The following is a 27,302-nucleotide window of genomic DNA, read 5'->3' as shown; positions in this document are numbered from 1 at the left end:
GCATGTAAGAAATTTGAGATACCCTAGATCTCTCTCTTCACAAAAGAGGAATGAAGAACTCAAAGGTCTCGAAAAGGGAATCCAGGTTCTTTGCTAAAGGTTGGCTTGTTTTGTTCCCGCAAGATTCATGAAAGCACACAGACAAAGAATGAAAAAGTTCACAATATTTTATTCCCACCCCAATTTTAAGCAATCTTTAATAAGCAGAAACAGGAGACATCTTTAAGTTCAGTCAGTATCCATTAAGCATTTTGTCAGAATGGTTTGGTTAGAAAGCAAAAGTTCGCAGCTTGAGGTTTATAAATACCTTTTCCTGTTTTTTGTGGTTGTATCTTGCGGGTTTTTTCTCTGACTGGGTCTCTCAACGTCCTCTCCCTCCTTCAACAGCCCAACTCCCAGCAGCAGCCTCTGCTGCTCTGCATAGGTCAGGCCCCACTGACCTCCTGATCCCCCTGAGGCTGGGTTGTGCAGGAGGTGGGGTGCAGCCCTTCCATCCCAACAACTTCCTTCACATCCACTCAGCTTCCCTCTCTGTCCCCAGAAGCAGACTGGAAGAGCCAGCAAAGAAGAAGGGCTGCTTGCTTGGAGCCAGGAATTTTGCATTTTGCTGCCTTCACCATTCCTGGATTCCACCCCACTCTGTCTCTCTTTCTCCCCCAATCTCTGTCCCTGCTTCTTTCCCTGTCCTGTTAGCTAGGGGTGTGCGTGGAACCAATTTGGCCAGTTTGATTCGAATCCGAACCGGATTCAGAAGCACCCAGCCCGGTTCTGGGCCTTGCCGAACCGGATCCGGTCCATATTGGAAAAGGAGCCAGCGTGGTGTAGTGGTTAGAGTGCTGGACTAGGACCGGGGAGACCCGAGTTCAAATCCCCATTCAGCCATGAGACTAGCTGGGTGACTCTGGGCCAGTCACTTCTCTCTCAGCCTAGCCTACTTCACAGGGTTGCGAGGAGAAACCTAAGTATGTAGTACACCGCTCTGGGCTCCTTGGAGGAAGATAGGGATATAAATGTAAATAAATAAAATAAATCGGCCAATAGGGATATAATTCCCCTTGGCAAGTACAGGAGGTGAGGGGCAACCAGGCAGCGCTGCTCAGGGGAGAAATGTGAAGAGCAGCCTCAGTCACACTCCCCCCTCCTTTTCCCAAACAAGCCTCCAGCTGCCTGAAAGCCACAGAGTGCCCCTGAAAGAGCGGCCAGGAAGCCGGGAGCTGCAGCACAGCCACACGCAGCCTCTCTGCTTCCTGCGCGATGCATTGTGGGATACTGGAGGTCCTCCTCCAGACCCCCCCAATGCTGTAAGTTCCACCAGTGCTCTAGCAACTATTTGCCTGCTTTGGGGAGGCAGAGAGGCTCCTGCCTGCCCCCCAGCCCCCCGAGATTTGGAATAGCCTGAAGTGGGGCTGAGACAAGGGAGAGGAAGTGAAGGGGGCTGGAGGGAGAGCAGGCAGGAGGCAGCCGCCTCGGCTGGGAAGAGAGAGAAGAAGCAGTTCCCTGAAACTTCCCTCGCGCATGGGAGTTTTTGGCGCTGTGCAAGAGGACGGTCTTGCATGAAACATGGCCTGTGTTTTTACGTGCACACTAATAACCGGAAGACTCATTGCTGGTTGCTGAGCACTTTGGATCAAGAAGAAGGTAAGGCAAAGGCGGGAGCCTGCTGGGGAAGGGGAGGTGGGATGGGGGCAGGAGCATAACTATCATAGGGCAAGGGGAGACAATTGTCCTGGGGTCCACTGCCTGGGGGGGGCAGAAGCAAGTCACATGACTGACTCCCCCAGCTGCACACCCTCCTGGGCTTCCTTCATTTGTATTCATCCTCCAAAAATGATGTGAGTGTTAAGACCTGGAGCTCCCAGAACAGCATGCCTTTCTCTAGTACCATTAAACGACTTGCATCGTCCACAATCCACAAAACCTTTTACAAAATAATTTAGGATGATGCTCTATTGTGGCATATAAATTTTACACACACACACACACACACACACACACACACACACACACACTTCAGCCTCATTTAAGATTTATTTACTTCATGAGCTGAGCTTCAGTGGGGGGGGGCAGCATTTAAAAATCTTGTCTCTGGGCGCACTCCAACCTTGCTACGCCCCTGGCTGGGAGTTCAGCCAGCAGCATCAAGCCATTGCCGGGGGGTGGGGGTGGATTTTGGTGTGGTGGGAGAGGGAGAGAAAGAGGGCATGAAAGTTTGCAAAAGGTCTTCGCTCCCCCTGCAGAAAGCTTTCAACAGCCAGTGAGTGCTGAGCTGGGGAAAGGGGGAAAGTTTGGCTTGCAATTGATACTTAACTAGGACATCTTTCCTTTCCCCTCCTGTTTGCAAGGAGGCAGAGAGAGCAGCTCAGATGATACTTTTAAACATCTGTGGTTTTTTATACCCTCTTGGAAAACAGATTCAGATGAACAGACCAATGTGGGAGGAGGGTATTCTCCCAATTAATCTTCCGAATCCTGCTGGACCTTCCCTTCCCAGACGCAGGCCTATCGCACCCACCCACCCCCTCTGGTTCTCAGGTTTCTTTGGTTGCATTTCATGCTTCAGAAACAGCATCTTCGCCTAGGCATAAGTGCAAAAAACTAGAGTCATGCACAGTGATCAGCTGTTGAGAGGCAATTCTTTTCCAAGGCAGAACTAAGTACTTTGGTTCCTGCTGTGGAAACGAGGGTGGCCAACATTTCATTGCTTGAAGAAAGGACACAAGCTGGGGGTGGGGGGGTCTGAGGAAGCAGTGTGGGGCCTCCCAGCCCTATTTTGGAGAATGCCAGGGAGGGGACTAGGAATCTTCTGCAGGCAAACAAGCAGGGGCTCTTCCCAGAGCGGCCTCACCCCTTAAGGAGAATATCTACCAGTGCCCACACATGTAGTCTCCCATTCAAATGCAAAGCTTAGCAAAGGGGGCAATTCCTGCTTGCTGCTACCACAAGACCAGCTCTCTCTTTGCAGAGATCAGAGTAGATGATAAATTTCAATGTAACAATAGTTTCTAACATTTGCAAGAAGCCAGTTTATGTCAGTGCCCAAAGATTCCAAATACACTTTAGCATTATGGCATCATGGGTTTGATCTGAGCAGTATTTTTCTATCTAGTTTCTAAAAAGTGTTTTTGTTTTTTGTTTTTAAACCATAGCACTTGGTTTCAACAGTGTGTCAAGTGGCTTGTTGAGCAGACTCTTATCCTGGGCACAGCTCCGGCCTGGGGCTCAATCCAGCCTAGAACTTCTGAGATTCCAGCTCCGATTCTCTCCCTCTGCCTTCCAGAGGTGCTGGACTCCCAGGCCAAAGTCCATGGTGTTTACACCCCCTGGGGACCCCCAAATCCTCTTTAGTCTGTCCCGGGTGGTGTTATCGCTGTTACCTGTGAATCTAAGCATTTCATATTGATCTATATGTATTGATCCTAGGGTATATAGTTAATGGAGTACTGAGCTATTGCTACACCATTTTATTATTATTATCTCTTGTTTACACAGTCAGACAGGTGTTATTGACTGGTTTGTTTTATCCAGTCATCGAGTCCTTCCTAAGGACCTGGGATGCCAGAATTTTATTGTCAATGTTGTTGCTGTTGTTATAGATATCGTCGCAGAATATAGGCTGTTCCCAGTAAAGCTGCTTTTTGTAATTGGCTGATGGTGATTTCTGTGGCCCCGATGGTGTTGAGGTGCTCTTCAAGGTCTTTTGGAACTGCACCCAGGGCGCCAATTACCACTGGGATTATTTTGGTCTTCTTCTGCCACAGCTTTTCAATTTCAATCTGTAGATCTTTGTATTTGGTGATTTTTTTCTATTTCTTTTTCTTCTATTCTGCTATCCCCTGGTATTGCTAAGTCTATTATTTTGACTTGTTTTTCTTTCTTCTCGACTACAGTTATATCTGGTGTATTGTGTGGCAGATGTTTGTCTGTTGGTAGTCAGAAGTCCCATTATTATTATTATTATTATTATTATTATTATTATTATTATTACTACTACTACTACTACTACTACATTTATATCCCACTCTTCCTCCAAGGAGCCCAGAGCGGTATACGACATACTTGAGTTTTTCTTTCACAACAACCCTGTGAAGTAGGTTAGGCTGGGAGCGAAGTGACTGGCCCAGAGTCACCCAGCAAGTCTCATGGCTGAATGGGGATTTGAACTCGGGTCTCCCCAGTCCTAGTCCAGCACTCTAACCACTACACCCCACTGGCTCAATTTTGATGGTAGCTGAAGAGAGCAAGAGTCCCCTCCATCTTGTCTTCCTGAATGTATGTCAGTGAATCTGCTTGGTATGTTTTGGTTCACATACTAAGCAGACCTTGTAACTTGCAACATATATGTATTCTCTATGCCTCGCTTTGTTCTGGCCTACTGGTCAGGAGAGGTGATGATGCTGGTATCTGAACTGCCTCCTAGAGGCTGCATAATAAGCACTCCTTTAACCATGGTAGTATCGTAAGCCTGTTGGCCTAATATGGAGTTGTACTGCCAGACTACCTGGCTGGCTTATTGTGAATGATGATGTATTAAGATGTATCCATAGTTGTATAAAAGCTTTGGACGGACACCATCTTGGGCCCGTCTTGTCTTTGGGAACTATCCCCTAGAGACGGCCACTTTGTTAACTCTGCAGAATTCAATAAAGCTTCTTTGAACTATAAAGTTTTCTCCTCCTTGGTACGTACAAAATTGGCTACAAAATTGGCTATCGTCTACCAAGTAGATAGTAACCCGTTGATTAACATCGCCCGCAATGCGCTAGGCAGATGAGTGTGATTGTGACCTGTGCCGGCCAGGCAAGACCTCTGCTTTAGAGACAGAGCGGGGAGTGGGAAAAGAACTATGTGGGATGGGAATATGTTGAGTTGCCTGTTGGAATGTTTCTGCGCATGCATATTTGCATAAATATACCCGTTTTATATTCAAGAGCGGCCAGGATTCTGGGGGCTGCTGTATGCATTGCTGTCTCTCTGCTTCCTGCACAATGCATTGTGGGATACTCGAGTTCTTCCAGATCCCACTGCTGTGAGCTCCAGCTGTGCTCCAGCAATTTTCTGCCTGGGTTGGGGAGGCGGGAAGGCTCCTCCCTGAGGAAGGTAAGGGGAAGGCAGGAGCATATTGAGGAAGGGGAGGAGAGACGGGGTAGTCTCCCTCCAAGTCTCCTTATGGCATTTTCCGGAGTGAAAAATGTCCCCGCATGGCTGTGAGGAGCTCAGCCAGCAGCATCAGCCTGTGCAGGTGGGTTTGGTGTTGTAGGACAGGGAAAGAAAGAGGGCACGAGAGTTTGCAAAAGCGCTTTGCTCCCACTGCCAAAAACTCTCAGCCACCAGCAAGCGTTGAGCAGGAGAAAGTTTGACCTTGCAATTGACATTGAACTAGGAAGTCGTTACTTTCTCCTGTTTGCAAGCAGAGGAAGCTCTCCTGATGATCTCAAAGGTTGGTGGGGTTCGTGGCAAAGAAGGCTTGTCTTAAAAAGCCCTTTGGGGTAACACCTGTTCAATATTGTGAGGGCTAGAAAAAGCTGTGTTTTGCCTTTGGCATAACTGTAGCCATTTTGCTTCTGTAATACTGCTAAAAGCTGATTAGGAAATAAATGATAGTAAGAAATTGCAAGCAAATCTCTTTTTGGGTGTTGTAAGCATTTCTGAGTTCCAGACAGGACAGGAAGATAACACTTGAGAAATGCTTAAGCTTAGAAACCGCAAGCGGAAAGACAGGAAGCCACCTCTTGATATATGTGACACCATGTCTGGAACGACAACTTATTTGAATATAGCCAATAGCATTGATTCTACAGAAAAGGGGAACTGAGGGAGGGGGCTTGTTGCTTGTCACTGCTTGTTAAGGTATAAAATTGATTGTAACTGTTCCTGCGGTGTGCCATTTCTCTCTTGCATTGAAATGGACACCCTTTACTCAGCTGAATAAAGATACTTAATTCTCCTTTCTGGCTTCTTATTGAATTTGGCTAATTAATCATAAGAGTCCAGAGCCAAAATCCCACCAGACTAGCTGGAGGGCTTTTAGCCTTCCCGGAAAACTGACCCCAACATTTCTTGGTGCATTGGCCGGGAAATTGAAGGCAAAAATTGTGAGGCTGCCATTTGCAGCAAAGGGCGCCTTCAGACTGGTACCTGGGTGAAACCGGAGTTGCCCATTGGTCGTCTCAAAGCGCGCTCCAGCATCCTTTCGCTGGGAGACCACGTTTGAGCAGTTTCTGGCAGATCCCAGCGTTACCACGAACGAATGCAAGGAGATTGACAGGGAACAAGGAGGTTGATGCTGCGATTTGGACCAGAGCTTGGAGGGGTAAGTACTAAATTGCAACTTGGGAAAAAGGGGGGAGGTGTGTGAATTTTGTGACCCTGTGTGAACGAGATTCCCAGACGGGAGCGTGAGAGCGGAGACCTTATTACCGCGTTTTCGTGGCCCGGAGACGGGCGCGACCGGAAACGGGTCGAGCGCAAGTGTGTGTGAATGTGAAAAGGGTCCATACTTAGGAGGTTGGCCTGGGAATAGCTGTTCGACCGGGGGGTGAGAGGCCTGACCCCGTTTCTGACCCCACCTGTCCACCACAGCCGGTACGCTTAGGGGGGAACGAAGTGCCCAGAAACCAAGCCCGGGGAGGGGACGGAGTACGTCCCAGAACCCCAGCCCAGTGTTAGTGGAGATAAGGGAGGCAGAGGCGAAAAAACCCGTTAGGCTATTCTTGCAGGGTGGGCTGATCAGGGTTTTAGGTTGGTAAGGTTGGATCAGCATTAAGGAAACTGGAAATTGGGAAGTTAGTGAGAATAGGGACAAGGGTTAATAGTTAGGGGAGATAGGGAACAATAGGGAAATAATTAGAACACCCCCTTCAGCACCTCCTAGATAAATTTAACTATATTAAAAGAATTATTAAAAGCTCATGAGCGTTAATTAGTAAATTTATGGTCTGACCACCCACATCTTGGTCAGAATTTGCCTCGTTGGCCACTAAGAAACTGCCATCGACGTGTGAGTAAATTAGCTCGCAAAGTTATCAAGTTTAAAAGCCTTAAAGATGCAAGACCAGAGAGTCAGGGATGAGGATGGTTTTCCACCGCCCCATATGAATGCCCCATCCCACATTCAACCAAATCTACCTCAGCGGGCACCCTTTTTCTATTTTTCTGCCCCACGATTCCCATGGGCACCGCCACCCCGACTTCCCACTCCCAATATGAGACCAGTCCCGGGGAGACTGTCAGGGAGCCTGCCATCTGGCCCGTCAAGGGGATATGCTCCACCTGGACCTAGAGCGGGACCGTCTTCTCCCAGTGCCCCTAGTTTTAGAAGTGGGAGTGTTGGCTCCGACTTGGGAGGGGATAGGAGCTCAACTCCTGGGGAATCAGCTAGGGATACGAGAGGGTGCCCACCCCAGAGATCCATGGCCACGGGCACACCAAGGAGTCAGTTGGGAACAATGGTTGTGGGGGATGGATTGCTCCTAGTCCCTTTCCACCTTGGACCTTTAAAACCGGAGACAAGAACTTCTGCCCTATTGGCATCAGCCGTGCAGCTGACTATTGGCCAACCAGGCCATGTCCCGGACAGGGGAAGAAAGGGACGGGGACCACGGGGAAGTCGCTGTTTCTACTGTGGCCGGACAGGCCACTGGAAGAGGGAATGTCCTGACCTTAAGGAGGGAGAGGGTGCTGTCTCTCCACCACAGGCAGAGAAAAGCGGGGAACAACCAAATCCCCAATCAAAAACGGAACCCATTGCTGTTCCAAACCTTTCTTTGTGGACGGATGGGACATCCTTTTTATTTAATGGACAGAAATATATGGGATATGGAGTGAAGACTGAAGAGCACTTGGTGTTCTTAACAAGAATATTCCTACCAGGCTCTACTCCAGAGACCGAACCATTGGGAAGGGAGAAAGACATGAAATAAGACAATGGCCCTGATGCCAGAGAAGATCAGCTGGCAGAAATGGGTGCTTAATAAGCAGCCTAAATAAAAAGGGAGGTCTGTGAATAGTTGAGCATTCAATGGCTTTTGTACTCTGCATACCATTTAGAAAACCAGGAATAGATGACATCTAAAAGTGCTTTTACATATATATATATTTTTATGAACTCGAGTTAGAGGCCCTTTTTGGCCCCAAGAATAACATCTTTTTGCAATTGCTTTTATTATATACCGGTAAAATTCTAATAAAACACTACATGTGTGGGCCCACCAAGGAAACTCCCCTTATACCATCATGCTCCAAGCACACGCTATGGAGAAAGGAGGGGGGGAAAGGAAGGAGCCCCCTGAGCCTGTGAGAAAGGCTAAGGGAGATTTTTGGGGAAGAAAACAATGCTGTCTGTGCTTTCTCTAAGCTCAAAGCAGCTAACTTCCTGCCTGTTTCTGTGTGTGTTCATCTTGGCCCAAAGCCAACACTGCTGCTGCTTTTGTCGTATGAGCTATTGTCCTGTTTGTGTGTTTGTGTGTATGTGTGTTCAACTTGGCTAAGAGCCAACACAGTATTGCTGCTACTGTTCAATTGTACCTGTTGCAGCAAAAGCCAAGAATAGGCTTCTCCAAATGGAGGCTGTTTCTTGTTCTCTTTTTTTCCTTTCTCTCTTTTTCTTGTCCCAGCTGTAGCGTTACGGTTGGGGGAAGGAAATGGGGAAGTGGAGTTAGAGGGAAGCCAGCTTAACTGCCGCTCCTAAAAAGTTGTACAACCAGCCTAAAGTTTTGCTGCCACATGAAATATGTAAAAGGATTTTGGTTGAAGGTGGTTAGCAAGGCAAAGAAAAGAAATGGATATTAACATCTGAGTGTGTCCTCCAGCTTCGGAGAAAGCTCCCTTGCACCTGCAGGAACTCACTTGCTGGCTGCAGGCTTTTTTTTCCTTTTGTTTTTGTGATCAGGTTGAGGGGGGAAAAAAAACTAAGACTCTCCTCCAGGTCGTCCAGCGGAGCCAGCCAGGAACTTTTTTCATTCTCAAGCAACTTCTGCATTTTGTTAAAGGCAAACAGGCTCTTCTGCCTCTCATCTCATATTTTTGTCAGACACCAGTAGGTTGTAAGGCATGTGGAAGGTGGAATTGGAGGGAGGTGTAATTGCAAAGAAAGGACTTAAGTTGTTGGAAGGGTTGAGACTGGTTGATTGAAGTCTATGGGTGGACTGTAGCTTTATACCACCTTGTGTGTGATGTGGAAGGGTGGTGTGGAGTTGCAGACCGTTCTGTGACTTGCTGTGAGGGATAGTTTTGTCTGGCCTCTATCCTGTGCCTGCTCATGGGCAGGAGGAGTTCCGCGGGGGTTACGGAGGATTTTAAAAATAATGATGTGGGGTCCTTTGTGGCGCACGTGGAATGTCTTTTGTCTAAGCCCCTATTCTGTAAGCTGTTTTGATGGGTTTGTGTGCATGAGTTGCTGGAGTAAATACATTCACGGGAATGGCAGAGAAATAGTTCTGCTGTGTTCGTGGGTGTGTAATTCCGGTGATATGTTTCTTCTTGTGAACTGAAACAAAACTTAGGGAACTAAGTGCTGCTCAAGGCTGACTGAAAATATATTAATGGCAAGCTTTGCATCATGCATTTTTAAAATTGAGCTGAAACTCTTATGTTGCTGCTATTGAAGAAGCTGCTACACTTGTTCTAAACCGGAAGTTTTTCTTTTAACTCTCTCACCACCGAGAGACAAGTCTTTGAATAATTAGCAGTGGCAACCCTGCCCAAGTTAGATGGGGGAGGGAAAAGGGCTTTCTGTGAAGCAATTGCGTTCCAACTGGCAGTTGCGTGGATTTTTACAGAACACAGTGGTCCTGCGATGTTAAATTGGTTAATTGTATGCTGCTGTGTTTTTGCAAAATCTATGTGACATTTCTGCTGCCTTTTTGGGAAAGCTTAAATCTTGCCCCAACTAAGGGTTTTCTTTATGATTGGTCGACAAGTGCTTGGATTTTGTGAGACATGACAGCAGTACAATGTAAGGGAAGTTAGTCTGATTGTATTCCTGTCATGTTTTCGGAAGATCTATGTAACATTCTGCTGACTTGTCTTGAAATGTACACTGAGAAGCTATTTATTCAATTGGTCTAAGGTCCAAAATTTTTAAATTGGTCTCATAAAGCAGCCCTGCTTTGCCTTCACAACAGCTGGATTTTGAAGTTCCAGGTTCCAGATGCAAGATTGGACGAAGAGAATTGTTTTCTGAAAGTCGAGCCTGTCATCATTATTCAGCTTTGATGAAGGGATATGACTTTAAGATCACAGGTTTCACCCCTCTACAAAGATCATGGACAATTTTTATAACACCTTTTGCAAAAGAGAGACTTTAATTTGCTTATAAGAACCTAAGCCTTATCCAGAAGATTAATCCTATTTTAACCAGGTTTTGCTAAGTCAGGAGGCTAAAAGATGGAAAACAGAAACATCACAATAAAGTACATGTGACCTAAATGGAAGTTCCAAAGCCAGATGTCACTGACGAATCATCCCTGTATGGAGAATGAAGTCAGGAATGCTGGAATAAAGATTGTGAGCCCTGATGAAGGTCTGTAAGTATGATTGTCAACCAAGCGTTGTGCAAGCAGTTAGAGTGTGGGAATAGGACCGAAGAAACTGAGTCCAAAACCCCATTCAGCTGTGATATTTGTTGGGTGACACAGAGCCTGCCACTCAAAAGGTTTGACCTACCTCACGGGGTTGTTGTTATACAAGGGAAAATGGGACACGGAAGCCATATGGAAACGGGACTTTGTGAGCAGTCATGCCCAGAGAGGGTTCTGGTGAAACTCAAACGCTGAACTTATATGCTACAGCCTTTTGATTGATAAGACTATGTTGAATTTGAAAAAGTTTAATGCCTCCTGAACACCTAAAAACTCATGAGAAGAGTGTATGCAGAAAAATGTGAATGCCTTTTTCTTTTTTGATCTTGTTGTTTGCTTTTTGCCTAGGAACACCTTTTGTTTGAAGACATTGTTTTTTGTTTTTGGCTTCGGGAAAAGGGCACAGGCCCGGGGCAAGCAGGGAAACAAAAGCATAAATTGGGAACATGCCAAAGGACCAAATTGAAAGTGGCCTCAGGATTTATCTATCTTTGTATTACTTGTCTTGAAAACTTTACCTTTTCTGTTTTGGCTAGTATTGACACCTAGGGACTTGATTTTAGGATGCCTCCTCTATGGGGGGAGGGAGAATATTGGCAACTCACTTGTCTGTTTTCTCTCAAGTAAACAGGGTTTTGTAACCAACAGTGCCTTGAATTATCTTTCCAAGAAGGGTTTTCCTCAGATGACAGAAGTATCCTGCATATAATCATTAGACTGTGGTCCCAAAGGAAACCTCCAAAAGGACATCAACAGTGACCCAGGAGATTAGCTGCCAGCGACAAGCATCCAATGGCAACAGATTGTTCACCTGCTAATTTGTCTTGTGTTGAATAAATTCTGGGCATATAAAGGAGATTCATGAAGCCTACAGCTTCAGAATCTGAAAATAAAAAGGGAGGAAATGTGAGGGCTAGAAAAAGCTGTGTTTTGCCTTTGGCATAACTGTAGCCATTTTGCTTCTGTAATACTGCTAAAAGCTGATTAGGAAATAAATGATAGTAAGAAATTGCAAGCAAATCTCTTTTTGGGTGTTGTAAGCATTTCTGAGTTCCAGACAGGACAGGAAGATAACACTTGAGAAATGCTTAAGCTTAGAAACCGCAAGCGGAAAGACAGGAAGCCACCTCTTGATATATGTGACACCATGTCTGGAACGACAACTTATTTGAATATAGCCAATAGCATTGATTCTACAGAAAAGGGGAACTGAGGGAGGGGGCTTGTTGCTTGTCACTGTTTGTTAAGGTATAAAATTGATTGTAACTGTTCCTGCGGTGTGCCATTTCTCTCTTGCATTGAAATGGACACCCTTTACTCAGCTGAATAAAGATACTTAATTCTCCTTTCTGGCTTCTTATTGAATTTGGCTAATTAATCATAAGAGTCCAGAGCCAAAATCCCACCAGACTAGCTGGAGGGCTTTTAGCCTTCCCGGAAAACTGACCCCAACAATATGCTTCAGGTTTTCCTTTGTAGCGTCCCTTTAAATTTGAATCTTTGACATGCTTAGTGTTGGAGGGCATGTGGCTAGTAGTCAACAGAAATATCCATGCTACATAGGCCATGCATAGCCCATGCCCCAGCCTCCACTCCCATCTGATGCTGACAGAGGGGGCATGGTGGCAAACCTGCCAGCCGTATCTTGTCCCTGGGCCACCTGCCCATCCTCTGTGCTGCTGCCATTAACATTAAAAACAGCTCTTACTGCCAGCATTTTGCACAGCACCTCCTGGCAGCTGGAAGCATCCAGCCCACTATTTTAATATACTCCTTGCATAAATGTTTCCTGTTGTACGAAATGCAACAGGGTCTAAACTCAAAGCCAGCTCTATCTCTTTTCCATTCTTTCCTTAATTTCAGTCCAATAGCTATAGCGTACTCACTTAGCCTTCAAATATGGAAAAAGGTGCCAGCCTCTTTTTTGCAATTCCACCCTTTCTTCTCAAAAGGTCTCCATAGTGTTCTTTGTCTATCCAAGACTCTGACCAGTTTTCTCTCTTGGTTCCAGCAGGTGAAAGGTGGAAGAATAAGGAGGAAACCCAAGAGAGGAATTTGGGGAGGGACAAGATGGAGAAAAGGAAACAACAGAAACAAAAAATAGGAGCAAAACGGAAGAAAAAGAATGGATCCTCCAATTCTCATCGTGGAATTCAACAAACAATGCAGAAAGCAAGAGAAAGAAGTGTGTGTTCTCCATGTAGGAAAAGCTCCAGTTCAGAACCAACCTCTCAACCTCAGAGGGAAATGCAGCCAGAGGAGAAACTATATGAATGTTTGGAAAATGGGAAGTGCTCTGGCCAGAGTGGAGATCTTATTAAACTCAACAGAACCCACACTGGGGAGAAACCACATAAATGCTTGGAGTGTGGAAAGAGCTTCAGCACAAGTGGAGATCTCACTATACACTGTAGAACCCACACTGGGGAGAAACCATATGAATGCTTGGAGTGTGGAAAGAGCTTCAACTGGAGTGGAAATCTTATTAGGCACCACAGAACCCACACTGGGGAGAAACCGCATGAATGTTTGCAATGTGGAAAGCACTTCAGGACAAGTGGGGAACTTAATGTCCACCATAGAACCCACACTGGGGAGAATCCACATAAGTGCATGGAGTGTGGAAAGAGCTTCAACATGAAGGGAAACCTAATTAGCCACAGTAGAACCCACACTGGGGAGAAACCATATGAATGCTTGGAGTGTGGAAAGAGCTTCAACTGGAAGAGAAATCTTGATATGCACCATAGAATCCACACTGGGGAGAAGCCACATGAATGTTTGCAATGTGGAAAGCACTTCAGGACAAGTGGACAACTTACTGTGCACCATAGAATCCACACTGGGGAGAAACCACATAAGTGCATGGAGTGTGGAAAGAGCTTCAGCAAAGGTGCAAAACTTAATTTACACCATAGGACTCACACTGGGGAGAAACCGCATAAATGCTTGGAGTGTGGAAAGAGCTTCAGTGACAGGGGAGCTCTTAAATCACACCATAGAACTCACACTGGGGAGAAACCACATGAATGTTCGCAGTGTGGAAAGCAATTCTGCACGAGTGGAGACCTTACAGTACACCATAGAATCCATACTGGGGAGAAGCCACATAAGTGCTTGGAGTGTGGAAAGAGCTTCAACAAGAGGGGTGATTTTACTAACCACCATAGAACTCACACTGGGGAGAAACCATATGGATGCCTGGAGTGTGGAAAGAACTTCAGTACAAGTAGAGCTCTTGCTTTACACCATAGAACTCACACAGGGGAGAAACCACATAAATGCTTAGATTGTGGAAAGAGCTTCCGCCAGAGTGGAGCACTTGCTGTACACCAGAGAATCCACACTGGGGAGAAACCACATAAATGCTGCGAGTGTGGAAAAAACTTCACTACGAGAGGAGACCTTCTTGTGCACCATAGAATCCACACTGGGGAAAAACCATATAAATGTATGGAGTGTGGAAAGTACTTCAGTACGAGTAGAGCTCTTACTTTACACCATAGAACCCACACTGGGGAGAAACCACATAAATGCATGGAGTGTGGGAAGAGCTTCAGTACGAGTGGAACTCTTACCTTACACCATAGAACACACACTGGGGAGAAACCACATGAGTGCATGGAATGTGGAAAGCGCTTCAGCAAAATTGGAAACCTTAATTTCCACCATAGAACTCACACCGCGCAGAAAACCATATGAATGCTTGGAGTCCCGAAAGAGCTTCAGGAGGAAGGCAAGCCTTACTGCACATGAGAACTTACTGCGTTTTGAGAACATTTTCCTTATGATTTAACTTTCTTTTGCCCTTGTTGCCTTCTGAGGGAATTGGCACCCAGTGTTGATAGTTGTGTTTTTGTTGTTGTGTGGCTCAGTTTGAGAGCTCCAGATGTTCTTCCAGAGTACCCACAGCTCAGTGGAAGAGCACCTGCTTTGCATGGGGGAAGGTAGCAGGTTCAATCCCTGGCAGCAGCTCCAGGTAGGGCTGTGGGAGACCCCACCTAATAGCCTGGAGAATTGCTGCCAGTTAGTGTAGACCAGGGCTGAACAACTTTGGCCTTCCTGAAGGTGGTGGCCTACAGCTCCCATCATCCCTGACTATTGGCTAATGTGGCTGAGCATGCTGGGAGTTGTAGTCCAGAAGCAGCTGAAAGACTGACATTCTTCAGCCCTGGGCTAGACAGTGCTGATCTGCATGGAGAGTGGCTTAGTCTAAGGCAGTTTCCTATGTTCCACATTGCCTAGACACGGTGCTCTGTGCCGCATGAGGAGAGAAAGTACGGATAAATTGATAATTCCGTACATTTCCATTTCATTTCCAAATGGTTAAATCCGCCCTCATTTGAAATGCCAACAAAATGAAGGCAAATTTGCAGACTGAGAATTTCAGCCCTGACCCAAGACTAGGAGGCTATTCTCACGATCACTGGAAAGCGGGCTAAGGGAGCTTAGCTCGCTTTCCATGGATCGTGGGAACCGCCGGGCCCACAGGTGAGCCCGGTGAAACCAAGGTGGCTAGCTTGCCTTATTACCCCTCTCCGTAGATTAATGGAGTGAGCGTTATTTTTATTTAACCTTATTTTATTTAACCTCATTTTTTTGCTCGTGTGTTGCCGCGGAACGCAGCCTCCGGGGCTTGGGGGTCTCTCTAGGATGCCCCTGGAACTTCCGGGGACAGCGCGGACCACAATCCCTGCAGCTCCATGACGGAGCCGGCAGTTGTGTGGGTGGCCGGCTGCTAAGCCCGCTCTCCTCGCAGAACTCCCTCGGGTACTTCACACCGTGTGAAGCGCCTCTAGGTCTCTTAGAGAAGGGGGCTGCGACCCATGGTTCCTTACTTAACTGGAGTTAGTCTGATTCCACGCAGGTTCACACTCGCTGCATCCAGAATCAAGCCACGTTTTTGAAGATTTATTTCCCCAGGAAAGAAGCGGGGCCTAGTCGGTCCCCCTCCTGGTTGTCAGCATGCTTGGAATCATTTGGAAGGGGGTTAAAAGATGCATCGGTTCACCCAGGCTTTAAACTGATACAGTTTTAATGTTGTATTAGAATAGTGTTCTAAATTTTTTAAAAAATGGTTGTGTTTTAAATTTCTTGTTTTTGTTTTTAACTAATGTTTTAATTGTTGTTTTTATCTTGTTGTAAACCGCCCAGAGACGTACGTTTTGGGCGGTATAAAAATATGTTGAATGAATGAATGAATGAATGTTGCGAGAGGCAGGTTCTCACTGTTGGAAAGTTAAAGGACTTTGGGTGCCCGGCTTTCGAAAGATGCTCAGGCCAGCTGCCTCCCCTCTATTCACCTCCATGTAGAGTTGACCAGATTCTTTTGCCTGATCTGTGTTTGATCTTTGAGTGATCTGCGTTTCCCTATGCAGGTGGCTGGGGTTGGTGACTTTGTTTCGTCAAAAGCTGGGATGCGGGTGGTTGACTCTGCACTCCAAGGGTGTCAGAGTGTGGCCCTCCAGCGGCGGTTGGCTCACAGCTCCCATCATCCCTGGCTACTGGCCACGATGGGCATTGCAGGCCAGCAACAGCCCTTTTGCTCTCATAATGGAGGGCTGGTTCTATTCCCTTTTTATTTTTTAAAAGAGTTTTTTTTTTTTAAAGTAAAGCCTTTCAGTGTTTGATGAGTGTATTTCTTCTGGCATGCTAGCACTCGCGTTCCGGAAGAAGCAGCCGATGCAGAAAGCAGATTTCGAAGAATCCCAGCTTTCCGTCTTTTAAAAAAGAAAGCAAGTTTCTAGCCCTTATGGTGGGCAATCCCAGAAGTGCCCTGCGTTGTTCTCTGACCCTCGTCAGAATTAAGGAAAAATTGCAGAATGAATGAGAAATGCGGCACAGGTGCATGGGTCAGGTGTGTGGCAGAACTGGGATTCCCCCCCTTAGCACAGCCTTGAAACCCAGAATCCTGTGCTCTCATTAACAAATGGTGTGTATGCATTCAACACAGGAGGAGCTCCGCTTCAAGGTCCCCTTCCTTGGCAAAGCTGCACCCTCCTGCTGCTTGTGGGGGGCTTTCTGCATTCTGCCTCACTTTTCAGTTTGCTCCTAGAATAGTCTTTGCTTTTCGGCAGGGAATCCTTCCGAGTTCCATTTAAGGTCCTGGTTCTGACCTTCAGAGCCGTGCGGGCTTTGGCACCCATCTACCTACAGACCCGCCACTCCCATCCAGTTACATCCCATCCAGTCAGATCATCTCTGACGGCCCTTTTGTCGGTCCCTGATTTCCGAGAGGTTCGGGGCGCTAGGACCCGTGAAAGGGCCTTTTCGGTTGCTGCCCCACTTCTCTCCCCCTTCAGATTCGTTTAGCCCCTTCCTTACTGATTTTTAAATCTCTATTGAAGACTTTTCTTTTTTGCCAGGCTTTTGCCCTGTAGTTTGCCTATTTGGTTTTTCTTTTTTCTTTTTTTGTTAGTTACTTTAGTTTTTAATTTAGAATGTAATTTTAATGTTGTCTTGCTTTGCATGTTTTTGTACACCGCCCGGAGTCTTCGGAGTGGGCAATATATTAAATGTTTCTAATAAATAGATAAATAAAATCCTTGGAGGCTGGATTGAGCGCTTGGTTCTCTGCTTTGGTTTCCGAGGGGCGCTCTCGGTCTTCGGCGGTGCTGCTTAAGTCAGTCCTGGGCCAAAGGAGAAAGCATCCTTGCATCATAACAGGTGGGACGGAGGGGGTCTGGGAAGCGTGGCTGAGCATGATGCTTTTGCATGTGGCAGACCACTAAAGTTGTGGGTTCAGATCCCGTTCTCTTTTATACTGAAGGGGATCTGACCTTCTGACCACAGGCATTAGCCAGGACTAGCTCAGTTGAACCTCCATGTTCAGTGGCAATGTGCTTCAGTACCTGCTGTCGCCTTCCTGCCCCGATTATTGACTGTCGCTGGAGGGGTTGTAGCTCATTCGAAGAGCCCTTGCATTGCATGCAGGAGGCACAGACTTCAGTTCTTGGCAGCATCTCCAGGCCGGGCCCCTGAGGGGTGAAATATTTGCACTGAAAATTAGGAGTGTCTTTTTTTTGTGTGGTGCGGTGCACTTACCCCTCCCTCCATTCTTCCTCTGCCAGCACTCCTTTCCCCCAAAGTTAAACGGGGGCGGCAGCATACTTCCCTGCTGCCCCTGTTGCCCGGATACAACTGGAAGTATCCGACATGCCTGTGCACACTGGCCTGGGTACACACATGTTGCGCGTGAATATGAATCAGATACAAGCGGAGGGAGGGCCAGTTTGGAGGCCCATAAAGAATCTCCAAACCAGTTCCATGGACATCCCTAGCGTTGAAGTATCGGGGTACCCCTGACCCCAATAGGGGAGGTTCGTTCCTGGGTGGATGGAGCCCCATAATCAGCCCAGACGAGAGGACTTAAGATCAAAGTTTTATTTGCCCTTAAGTAGCAAAGGTGCTGCTTGGCTCGTGCTCAAAGCAGGACAGAGGCCTGATACAGAAGCAGCACATTTATACACCAAAGTATCCTTAAGAAAACAGTTACACAAAAAGAAGCAGTTATATGTCATAACTCATGGTTAGTTCCTGTTTCGTCTGGGAATAGGCCATAAATTATGAGTGCAAGCCATGGGCCAGTCTCGGCCAGTCTTATCTTGCTCCTTCAGCACTTGAGGTTCCCATGCTAAATATATTTTTGCTAACCGAGGGGAAAACAACTACCAGGGATGAAAATCATGTCAGCCGAAGCAAAAATCTAATTGCAAACCCACGCAAAATGGCTAAGCTTATGTCAAGCGATTGTTTTGTTTTCAACTTATATAGCCCATACACCAGTGTGTGTGTTTGTGTGTGCCCGCATCGAGGATGGGCTAATCTGAAAGCAACTTTCCCCTAAATTCATTATAAAGACAGTTCAGGGCAGGGTGGCCAGAACCTAAGGGGTATACTCGTGAGTCAAATGGGCCGGAACCCAAAATTTGGCTTTAGAAACGCCAAATCTGGCAACAGAGGCTGCGGAAAGATACGTTGTTGTATCTTTGTCACCACCAGAAATCTGGTACATTTTAACATCTAGGCATTATTGATTTTATTTTTACCCGACCTTGCAAGGAGAGCAAAGTAGCATATATGCTCCCCCAAGTTTTATCCTCATCACCACGTAGTTACATCAGGCAGATATGGCGGCTGACATACAGCACAAGAGTATGTCAGCCTCATAATGCTGCATTTGCACAGTGTGTGTACAAGTTGTGCACATGTAAAATTTGTGCAACTTGTTTACAAAAATTTGTTCGTTCTTCTGCGAGAACCCAAGTTTGAGAACCCCTGGTTTATAGGATTTTATTCCCATGAGGTTAGCTTTGCCATTCTGAAAATCCTTGAATGCTACCTGCTTAGCATTAATAGTGTAAAAGTGTGTACCAGGGGCGTAACTCTAATAGGGCAAGGGGAGACAGTTGTCTGGGGGCCCACTGCCTGCCCCTCGCAGAGGCAAGTCACATGACTGACTCCCCCAGCCACGCACCCACCCGGGCTTCCTTCTGTTGGATTCATCCTCCGAAATTGACGTGAGTGTTAAGACCTGGAGCTCCCAGAACAGCAGGTCTTTCTCTAGTACCATTAAATGACTTGCATTGCCCACAATTTACAAAACCTTTTAAAAAATAATTTATGATGATGTTCTATTGTGGCACATAGGTTATATATATATAAATTTTACTCTGCTTTTTGTTACCACTATTCTTTACTTCATGAGCTGAGCTTCAGTGGCGGGGGGGTGCATTTTAAAATCTTGTCTCTGGGCCCACGCCAACCTTGCTGCACCCCTGGTGGAGAAGGGTTTGTTGCCGATAAGTAATAGGTGAAGCTTTTTGGCGTGCTTTATGGCATGAATGAAGATAGCAAGTGCAGTAGCTTTTATCTTTTAAACCAAATGTATTTTGAAATTTTAATTCCTTGATTACAATAATTGTACCACTCTATTAATTGTGTATAGGATTGCCATTTGAGAGCAGTAAATGTGTACAATGACCTTTCAGGATGATAGAAACCCACCCACCCCCGCAAAAAAAAAATCACTTATGTAAATGTGAATGTGTTTTATCAGCACTATTTTCATGCGCCATATGAGTAAAATTTCAGTAAGGAGTGAAACAGGTTAGAGATAATTTATTTTTATTTTTTTCTGCTCATACAAAAATACAATCTAGTCATTAAAAAAAACCAAAAGCCAAAGAGTAAGGGAGTATAAATAAAAATAACTGTACAAATCTGATTTCCATTCCTTTTTGATCTTCTAAAGTAAATTAATTTTGTTACCCAGTGTTCCAAATATGTTTATACATATTTGGAATATTTTGTTCATTATTGTGGTTTTAGCCTGGACTTTTAACACATTTACTTAATTTGGTTAATTTTATTAGTTTTATTTTACATTGTATCTATTTTATTGTTGTGGATCGCCCTGAGCAGCAGTGTACTGGAGGGGCGGGGTATAAATATTTTAAATAATAACAATACATATAGAATGCTGGCTGATCTCTGTACTGCTAGCAGTGTCCAAAGTTCATGCCTGCTTCTTCTTCTTCTTTTAGTTTCACATTCAGAATGACCGTTTAATTTCGGAGAGAAAAGATATTTTGAAAAATGGAAGGAATTTTTGAGCTGAGCTGATGGGATGGGTTAAAAAACTGTTGGGGCAAAAATGTACACACAGAGAGAGAAGAGAGAGAGAGACAGTCAGAGGCAGCCTGCAGGAGAGAAGTCAGCTAGAAAGTCCTGGAGAAAGCCCATGTGCTGACATAGAAAACAGAGAGGAGGAAAGTCTCTCTGAAGACAGAAGCTGCTGTTTTTGAAGCATGCAATACCACAAAAGAAGCCTGGGGACCAGAGAGAGAGGGGAGCGATATAGGCCTGCTTCTTGGAAGGGAAGATCCAGTAGAATCCGCAAGACTGATTGGAAGGATACCCTCGACCCACATTGGTCTGTTCATCTGAATCTGTTTTCCAAGGAGGGTATAAGAAGCCACAGATGTACAAAAGAAAAGTTTAAAGGTATCATCTGAGCTGCTCTCTCTGCCTCCTTGCAAACAGGAGGAGAAAGGAAAGGTTTCCTAGTTATAGATCAATTGCAAGGTCAAACCTTCCCCCTTTCCCCAGCTTGACACTTGCTGACAGCTTTGGAGGCCACCTGGGGTTGGAGGAGAGAACTTTTGCAAACTCCCCTGTCCTCTTTCTTTCTTTCTTTCTCCCACCACACCAAAATACCCTGCAAGGCTTGATGCCGCTGGCTGAGTGAGCTCCTCACAGCCATGCAGGGACATTTGTCGCGTGCAGAAAGGCACGAGAGTTTGCAAACAATGCCTGTCCAATGCAGGCAGGCAGTTGCTAGAGCACAGCTGGAGCTCAGCTTACAGCCTTGGGGGGACTGGAGGAGGAGGAGGAGGAGGAGGTCCTCCAGTATCCCACAATGCATTGCGCAGGAAGCAGAGAGGCTTCATGTGGCCATGCTGCAGCTCCCAGCTTCCTGGCTGCTCTCTAAGTAGCACTCTGTGGTCTCCACGAAGCCGGAGCGGACTGGAGACTGCTGCTCCTTGCATCTGATTAGCACACACTAATCATCATGCGCCCAGCCCGTAAGAGGTTGCTGATTGCCTTGGCGAAAGAGAAAGGTAAGAGAAAGGCGAGCCACCCAATGGAGCAGCGGGGAAATGACTTGATTAGCAAGCCAGAGGCTGCGGGTTCGAATTCCCACTGGCACGTTTCCTTCCCAGACCATGGGAAACACCTCTATTGGGCAGCAGCGATCTAGGAAGATGCTGAAAGGCATCATCGCCTCATACTGCACGGGAGGAGGCAATGGTCAACCTCTCCTGTATCCCCCGGAAATTTTTTGGGGGTGCCTGGACTTTGGCCCCAAAGTCCAGGGTGAAGAACCCTGCCTCCATTCTATGCAGCAGCAGGAGGATTTCTGCTGCCAGAGCGCTGTCCTTGGTGCTGGGCAAGCAGGGCGACCCGCCCCAGGCCCCCGCTCTTTTAACTCCCATTAGAATTAACTGGCAGGGGGCCCCGCCAGTGGCGGAGGGAGACCCACGGTTAGCCATGCCCCCCCGCGAGCTAAACCACAGCCGGTGCAAAAGCCCTTGGGTTGAAGTATCCCCTGCCATGTAGCCCCTCACTCACCCGGCCTAGGAGCTGGCCCTGGCCGCGAACTGCTCTCCTCCTTGCCCTCGGGGTCTTGCAGGGTCTGGCTGGGCGCCTGGACGAGGGTGTTTTGCAGCAAAGCGGCCACAACTGGGCCGCCCTATACCAGTTGCATAATCCACTTGTGGAATTCTCTGCCACAAGATGTGGTGGCAGCCAACAACCTGGATGGCTTGAAGAGGGGCTTGGATAACTTCATGGAGGAGAGGTCTATCCATGGCTACTAGTCGGAGGACTACAGGCCACCTCCAGCCTCAGATGCCTCTGAGTACCATTTGCAGGGGAGCAACAGCAGGAGAGAGGGCATGCCCTCACCTCTTGATTGTGGGCTTCTCAGAGGCATCTGGTGGGCCACTCTGGGAAACGGGATGCTGGACTAGATGGGCCTCCTTGGGCCTGATCCAGCAGGGCTGTTATTATGTTCTTAAGAATCTGTACAACCTGGATGGCAACTAATAAAAGGAGCTATTATTATTATTATTATTTTGGGGACAGGGAGCCATCTTATTTATTTATTATTTCTCTATGTAAACCGTTTTGGAAACTTTTGTCGGAAAGCAGTATATAAACATTTGTTGTTATGTGTTTACGCTGTAGATCTCAGTAAAATTGACAGTAAAGGAGCACATGAGCCGTTGTTTTGATATCTCCTGAGTTGCAGAGACAAATGCATTCTTTGTAGGGGGTTGTTTGATATCTCCCTGCCAGGACTGCTGATTGCAGGGCATTGCATCGCCCCTGTGTCAGAGCTCTGCGGTATTTTGGCATGGTTTAGGTATCTGGCAGGGTTGAAACGCAGAACTTGGTTGCCCAAATGGACACCCACAGGAATAGAACCCTGGTCAATTTCACGCTCCTTATCATATATTCTTTGTCTGAGTTTTGACCCTGGCATTCGCATACCCGAGAGTTAGTAATGCAAAAGGGGAGAAACCATAATGAGGCAGCCCTTCATCCAGTTCTCTTTCCCACCTGGAGTGATAGCTATCCTTTAATACAAGTGGAGTTAGGCCTACAAGGTGGAAAAGCAGCTTCAGCCAGAATTTGAAGATATTAATCCATGCTCTGGCCTCTACTTTAAGCAGTCCTGCTTCCAGACAAGGGACAGTGCTAAGCACAGACCTGAAAAATATCCCTCAGGAACTTCGATTGCATGGGTTCTACCTTGGAGAAGTTAGAGTACATGCCAACTAGGAAGTCATCTAGTTCCCAGGAGAGAGGACTTGTTTGTCTTTGCAGGCTGGTGTTTGTAAGTTGGGGGCTTCATTTATTGCAGGGATTCTCAACGTGTGGGTCCCCAGATGTAATTGGACTTCAACTCCCATAATTCCCAACCAAAGGCCACTGGGGCTGGGAATTATGGGAGTTGAAGTCCAATAACATCTGGGGACCCACACATTGAGAAACCCTGATATATTGTATATGTTATGGAGCTTTGATAGTAGGAATGGGTCATTTGCAAGTTGGGTGTTTGTAAGTTGTGGAGTTTCTGTATAGAAGTTTAACTGATGAGGCTGCAGAGGAACATCCCACGCTCTTCTCACACCACCTTTCCTGAACGACCCTTTTGGATTCTGCTTAGAAGAGAAAGTAGACGCCTGTGATCTGCAAGGTATCCAACATTTCCTTCTTCTTTCGTGGCTAGGGGACCTTTGAGGAAGTGGCCGTGCATTTCACGGAGGAGGAGTGGGCCCTGCTGGATCCGGCCCCAAGAGCCCTGCACAGAGAAGTCATGGAGGAGAATGCTGCAAATCTGGTCTCTCTGGGTAAGACTCCCTCTTTCCCTCCGAAAGAGGACAGTACAATTGAGAAAGAAATCGGTCTGGTTTGCTCAACTGGTAAGAACGTAGTGAAAAAATTGCCCAGGTCTCGAGTTTGATTTGCTTATGGGCCAGAGAGCCAGTGCAATAGAGAAGGCTTGTTCACATGGCCAGGCTTGGGTGAGGAGAAACCTCCTTCCCTAAATGTTAAGATCAAGATTGGAGCGGGAGGAAGTGATCCTGTGGGCAGCAGCCGCTGGGCGCAACTGGGAGATAGGACAAACCTGCCCTATGTCTAGTAGTGCAAACACCCCTAGTACTTAGAGTCAAACTAGGACCTAGAAGATCTGGGTTCAGGTACCCCCTCAGCAAGCAAGGGGGCTCATTGGATAGCTTTGAAACAAGCATCTGTGACATCCACTATCGGATAGTTTGGGGGGTATATGGGTGGGATATTAATGCATTAAACAAAACTCAGCCCTGAGGAGGCTCTCTTTGACCGACCCTGAAGACATGATGCAGCCTCAGGTGGGAAAGGGCTCTGGAACAGGCTCCATCTAAAACCTACATCACCCTCTGGCCTCGTGGTAACGGCCTGAATGTAAATCTACCCAAGCTAAGTGAGGGTGATTAAAGCTACCGATTATTTGATGCTTCGCTGATTTCATTCTTCAGCTTCAGGTCATTGCCTAAGAGGGTCTGAAGCCAGTTCAATTTGCAGTATCTTTTTCATTCTTTCCTTAATTTCAGTCCAGTCTCAAATGCTCTCCTTAAGATCCTTTTTCAGTCCAAGACTCTGACCAGTTTTCTCTCTTGATTCCAGAAGGTGAAAGCTGGAAGAATGAGATAAAGCCCAGCGGAGGTATTGTGGGAGCTATAAGATGGGAGGAAAGGGAAAAACAGAAACAAAAAATGGGAGCAAAACAGAAGAACTGGAATGGATCCTCCCTTTCTCATCGTGGAATTCAACAAATAATGCAGGAAGCAGGAGAGAGTATGGGCCCTCCACATAGGAAAAACTCGATTTCAGAACTAACCGCTCAGCCAAAGTGGGAAATGCAGGCAGGGGAGACACTATATGAATGTTTGGAGTTTGGAAACTGCTTTGGCCAGAGTCGAGATCTTATTAAATACAATAGAACCCACACTGGGGAGAAACCACATAAGTGCTTGGAGTGTGGAAAGAGCTTCAGCACAAGTGGAAACCTTACTAAACACTACAGAACCCACACTGGGGAGAAACCACACGAGTGCATGGAGTGTGGAAAGAGCTTCCGCACAAATGGAAACCTTACTTCACACCATAGAACCCACACTGGGGAGAAACCACATAAGTGCTTGGAGTGTGGAATGAGCTTCAGCCAAAGGGGTAATCTTACTAAACACCATAGAACCCACACTGGGGAGAAACCACACGAGTGCATGGAGTGTGGAAAGAGCTTCAGCACAAGTGTAGCTCTTACTTTACACCATAGAACTCACACAGGGGAGAAACCACACGAGTGCATGGAGTGTGGAAAGAGCTTCAGCACAAGTGGAGCTCTTACTGTACACCATAGAACCCACACTGGGGAGAAGCCACATAAGTGCATGGAGTGTGGAAAGAGCTTCAGCAGTAGTGGAGCTCTTACAGTACACCATAGAACCCACACTGGGGAGAAACCACATAAATGCATGGAGTGTGGAAAGAGCTTCAGCAAAAGTGTAGCTCTTACTGTACACTATAGAACTCACACTGGGGAGAAACCACATAAGTGCATGGAATGTGGAAAGAGCTTCAGCCAGAGGGGTAATCTTACTAAACACCATAGAACTCACAGTGCAGAGAAACCACATGGGTGCATGGAGTGTGGAAAGAGCTTCAGCACAAGTGGAGCTCTTACTTTACACCACAGAACTCACACTGGGGAGAAACCACATGGGTGCATGGAGTGTGGAAATAGTTTCAGTACGCGTGGAGCTCTTACTGTACACCATAGAACCCACACTGGACAGAAACCACATCAGTGCATGGAGTGTGGAAAGAGCTTCAGCAAAAGTGTAGCTCTTACTGTACACTATAGAACTCACACTGGGGAGAAACCACATAAATGCCTGGAGTGTGGAAAGAGCTTCAGCCAGAGGGGTAATCTTACTAAACACCATAGAACCCACACTGGGGAGAAACCATATGGGTGCATGGAGTGTGGAAAGAGCTTCAGTACGAGTGGAGCTCTTACTTTACACCACAGAACTCACACCGGAGAGAAACCACATAAATGCATCGAGTGTGGAAAGAGCTTCATCACAAGTGTAGCTCTTACTGTACACTATAGAATTCACACTGGGGATAAACCACACGAATGTTTACAATGTGGAAAGAGCTTCAGTAATAGAGGAGCTCTTAAATCACACCATAGAACTCACACTGGGGAGAAACCACATAAATGTTTGGAGTGTGGAAAGAGCTTCAGCGACAGGGGAACGCTTAAAACACACCGTAGAACTCACACTGGGGAGAAACCACATCAGTGCCTGGAGTGTGGAAAGAGCTTCAGTACACGTGGAGCTCTTACTTCACACCATAACACTCACACTGGGAAGAAACCACATAAGTGCATTGAATGTGGAAAGAGCTTCAGTACGAGTGCTGCTCTTACTTTACACTATAGAACTCACACTGGGGAGAAACCACATCAATGTTTGGAGTGTGGAAAGAGCTTCAGCAGAATTGAAGCTCTTACCGTACACTATAGAACCCACACTGGGGAAAAACCTTATGAATGTTTGGTGTGTCGAAAGTGCTTCAGCCAGAGTGGAGGACTTGCTAAACACCAGAGAATTCACACTGGGTAGGAACATAGGAAGCTGCCATATACAGAGTCAGACCATAGGTCCTTTTTGCTCAATACTGTCTACCCAGACTGGTAGCAGCTTCTTCAAAGTTTCAGGCAGGAATCTCTCTCAGCCCTATCTTGGAGATGCCAGGGAAGGAAGTTGGAACCTAGATGCTCTTCCCAGAGCGGCTCCATCCCCTGAAGGGAATCTCTTCCAGTGCTCACACTTCTAGTCTCCCTTCCGTATGCAACCAGGGTGGACCCTGCTTAGCAAAAGGGACACGTCATGCTTGCTACCACAAGACCAGAGGGGAGCTCTTAAATTACACCATAGAAGTCAAACTGGCGAGCAATCACATAAGTGCATGGAGGGTGGGAAGAGCTTCCGCACAAGTGCAGCTCTTAGGTTATACCATAGAACCCACACTGGAGAGCAACCACATAAATCTTTGGAGTGTGAAAGGAGCTTCCACTGGATTGGAGAGCTTACTAGACAGTATAGAACCCACACTAGGCAGGAAACCACATGAATGCTTGGAGTGTCAAAAGAGCTTCAGGAGCAAGACAAGCCTTACTGCAATTGAGGGGGGGGGGGGGAAGCTAGGAAAGGAAAGTCCCCTCAGACTTTAACTATTATGTCATGCAATACAGGTGGGTGGTCTAAAAGAAGACATGATATACAGTTTGTAAATTATTTGAAATCTGTTGATAGAGTTTTATTGCAAGAAACCTGGGTTCAAGATGAGATTTACCTTGACGAGTTTACCTCCTTCTCGCTTAAAGTTTTTTGTTCCTCGACTCGTGGGCGTTTTAGCTCTGGTTTGATTGACAGTCTGTATTTCTACATCTTTGAAGGCTGAGATCATCTATTTAGAAAATTGTGAACAGGTTGCTCAAAGTTTGTATTTGAAATTTACAAAGTTTCGCCTGTCTGTGTGTGTGTGTGTGTGTGTATGTATTGCCTCTGTGTGTGTGTGTGTGTGTGTGTGTATACA

The 27,302-nt window shown here is 46.5% G+C and overlaps 1 protein-coding gene across 3 annotated transcripts; it reads left to right on the top strand.

Moving 5' to 3' along the window:
* Positions 1-1,212: 1,212 nt before the first annotated feature.
* LOC128338527 (oocyte zinc finger protein XlCOF6-like) lies at positions 1,213-27,302 on the top strand. 3 transcript variants are annotated; one of them, XM_053281118.1, is made up of 3 exons: positions 1,213-1,638; positions 23,377-23,497; positions 24,315-27,302. In XM_053281118.1, exons 2-3 carry the CDS (start codon positions 23,464-23,466, stop codon positions 26,324-26,326), a joined length of 2,046 nt encoding a protein of 681 aa, XP_053137093.1. In that variant the 5' UTR covers positions 1,213-1,638; positions 23,377-23,463; the 3' UTR covers positions 26,327-27,302. The 3 variants fall into 3 exon arrangements, 2 of the variants coding, with proteins under 2 accessions (XP_053137093.1, XP_053137092.1); XM_053281117.1 differs by lacking the exon at positions 1,213-1,638 and adding an exon at positions 20,999-21,199; XR_008312649.1 differs by lacking the exons at positions 23,377-23,497; positions 24,315-27,302 and adding an exon at positions 10,358-11,922.

Source organism: Hemicordylus capensis, chromosome 16 (assembly GCF_027244095.1).
Source record: "Hemicordylus capensis ecotype Gifberg chromosome 16, rHemCap1.1.pri, whole genome shotgun sequence".
NCBI classification, from domain to species: Eukaryota; Metazoa; Chordata; class Lepidosauria; order Squamata; family Cordylidae; genus Hemicordylus; species Hemicordylus capensis.
The sequence above is the reverse complement of the archived record's forward strand: the minus strand, read 5'-3'. Positions and strand labels throughout refer to the sequence as shown.

Excerpts from the sequence above, each read along its gene's own strand:
- LOC128338527 (XM_053281118.1), top strand. The coding sequence starts at position 23,464 with ATGGAGGAGAATGCTGCAAATCTGGTCTCTCTGG. Across the intron at positions 23,498-24,314 it reads TGCAAATCTGGTCTCTCTGG|AAGGTGAAAGCTGGAAGAAT; the intron begins GTAAGACTCCCT and ends TCTTGATTCCAG.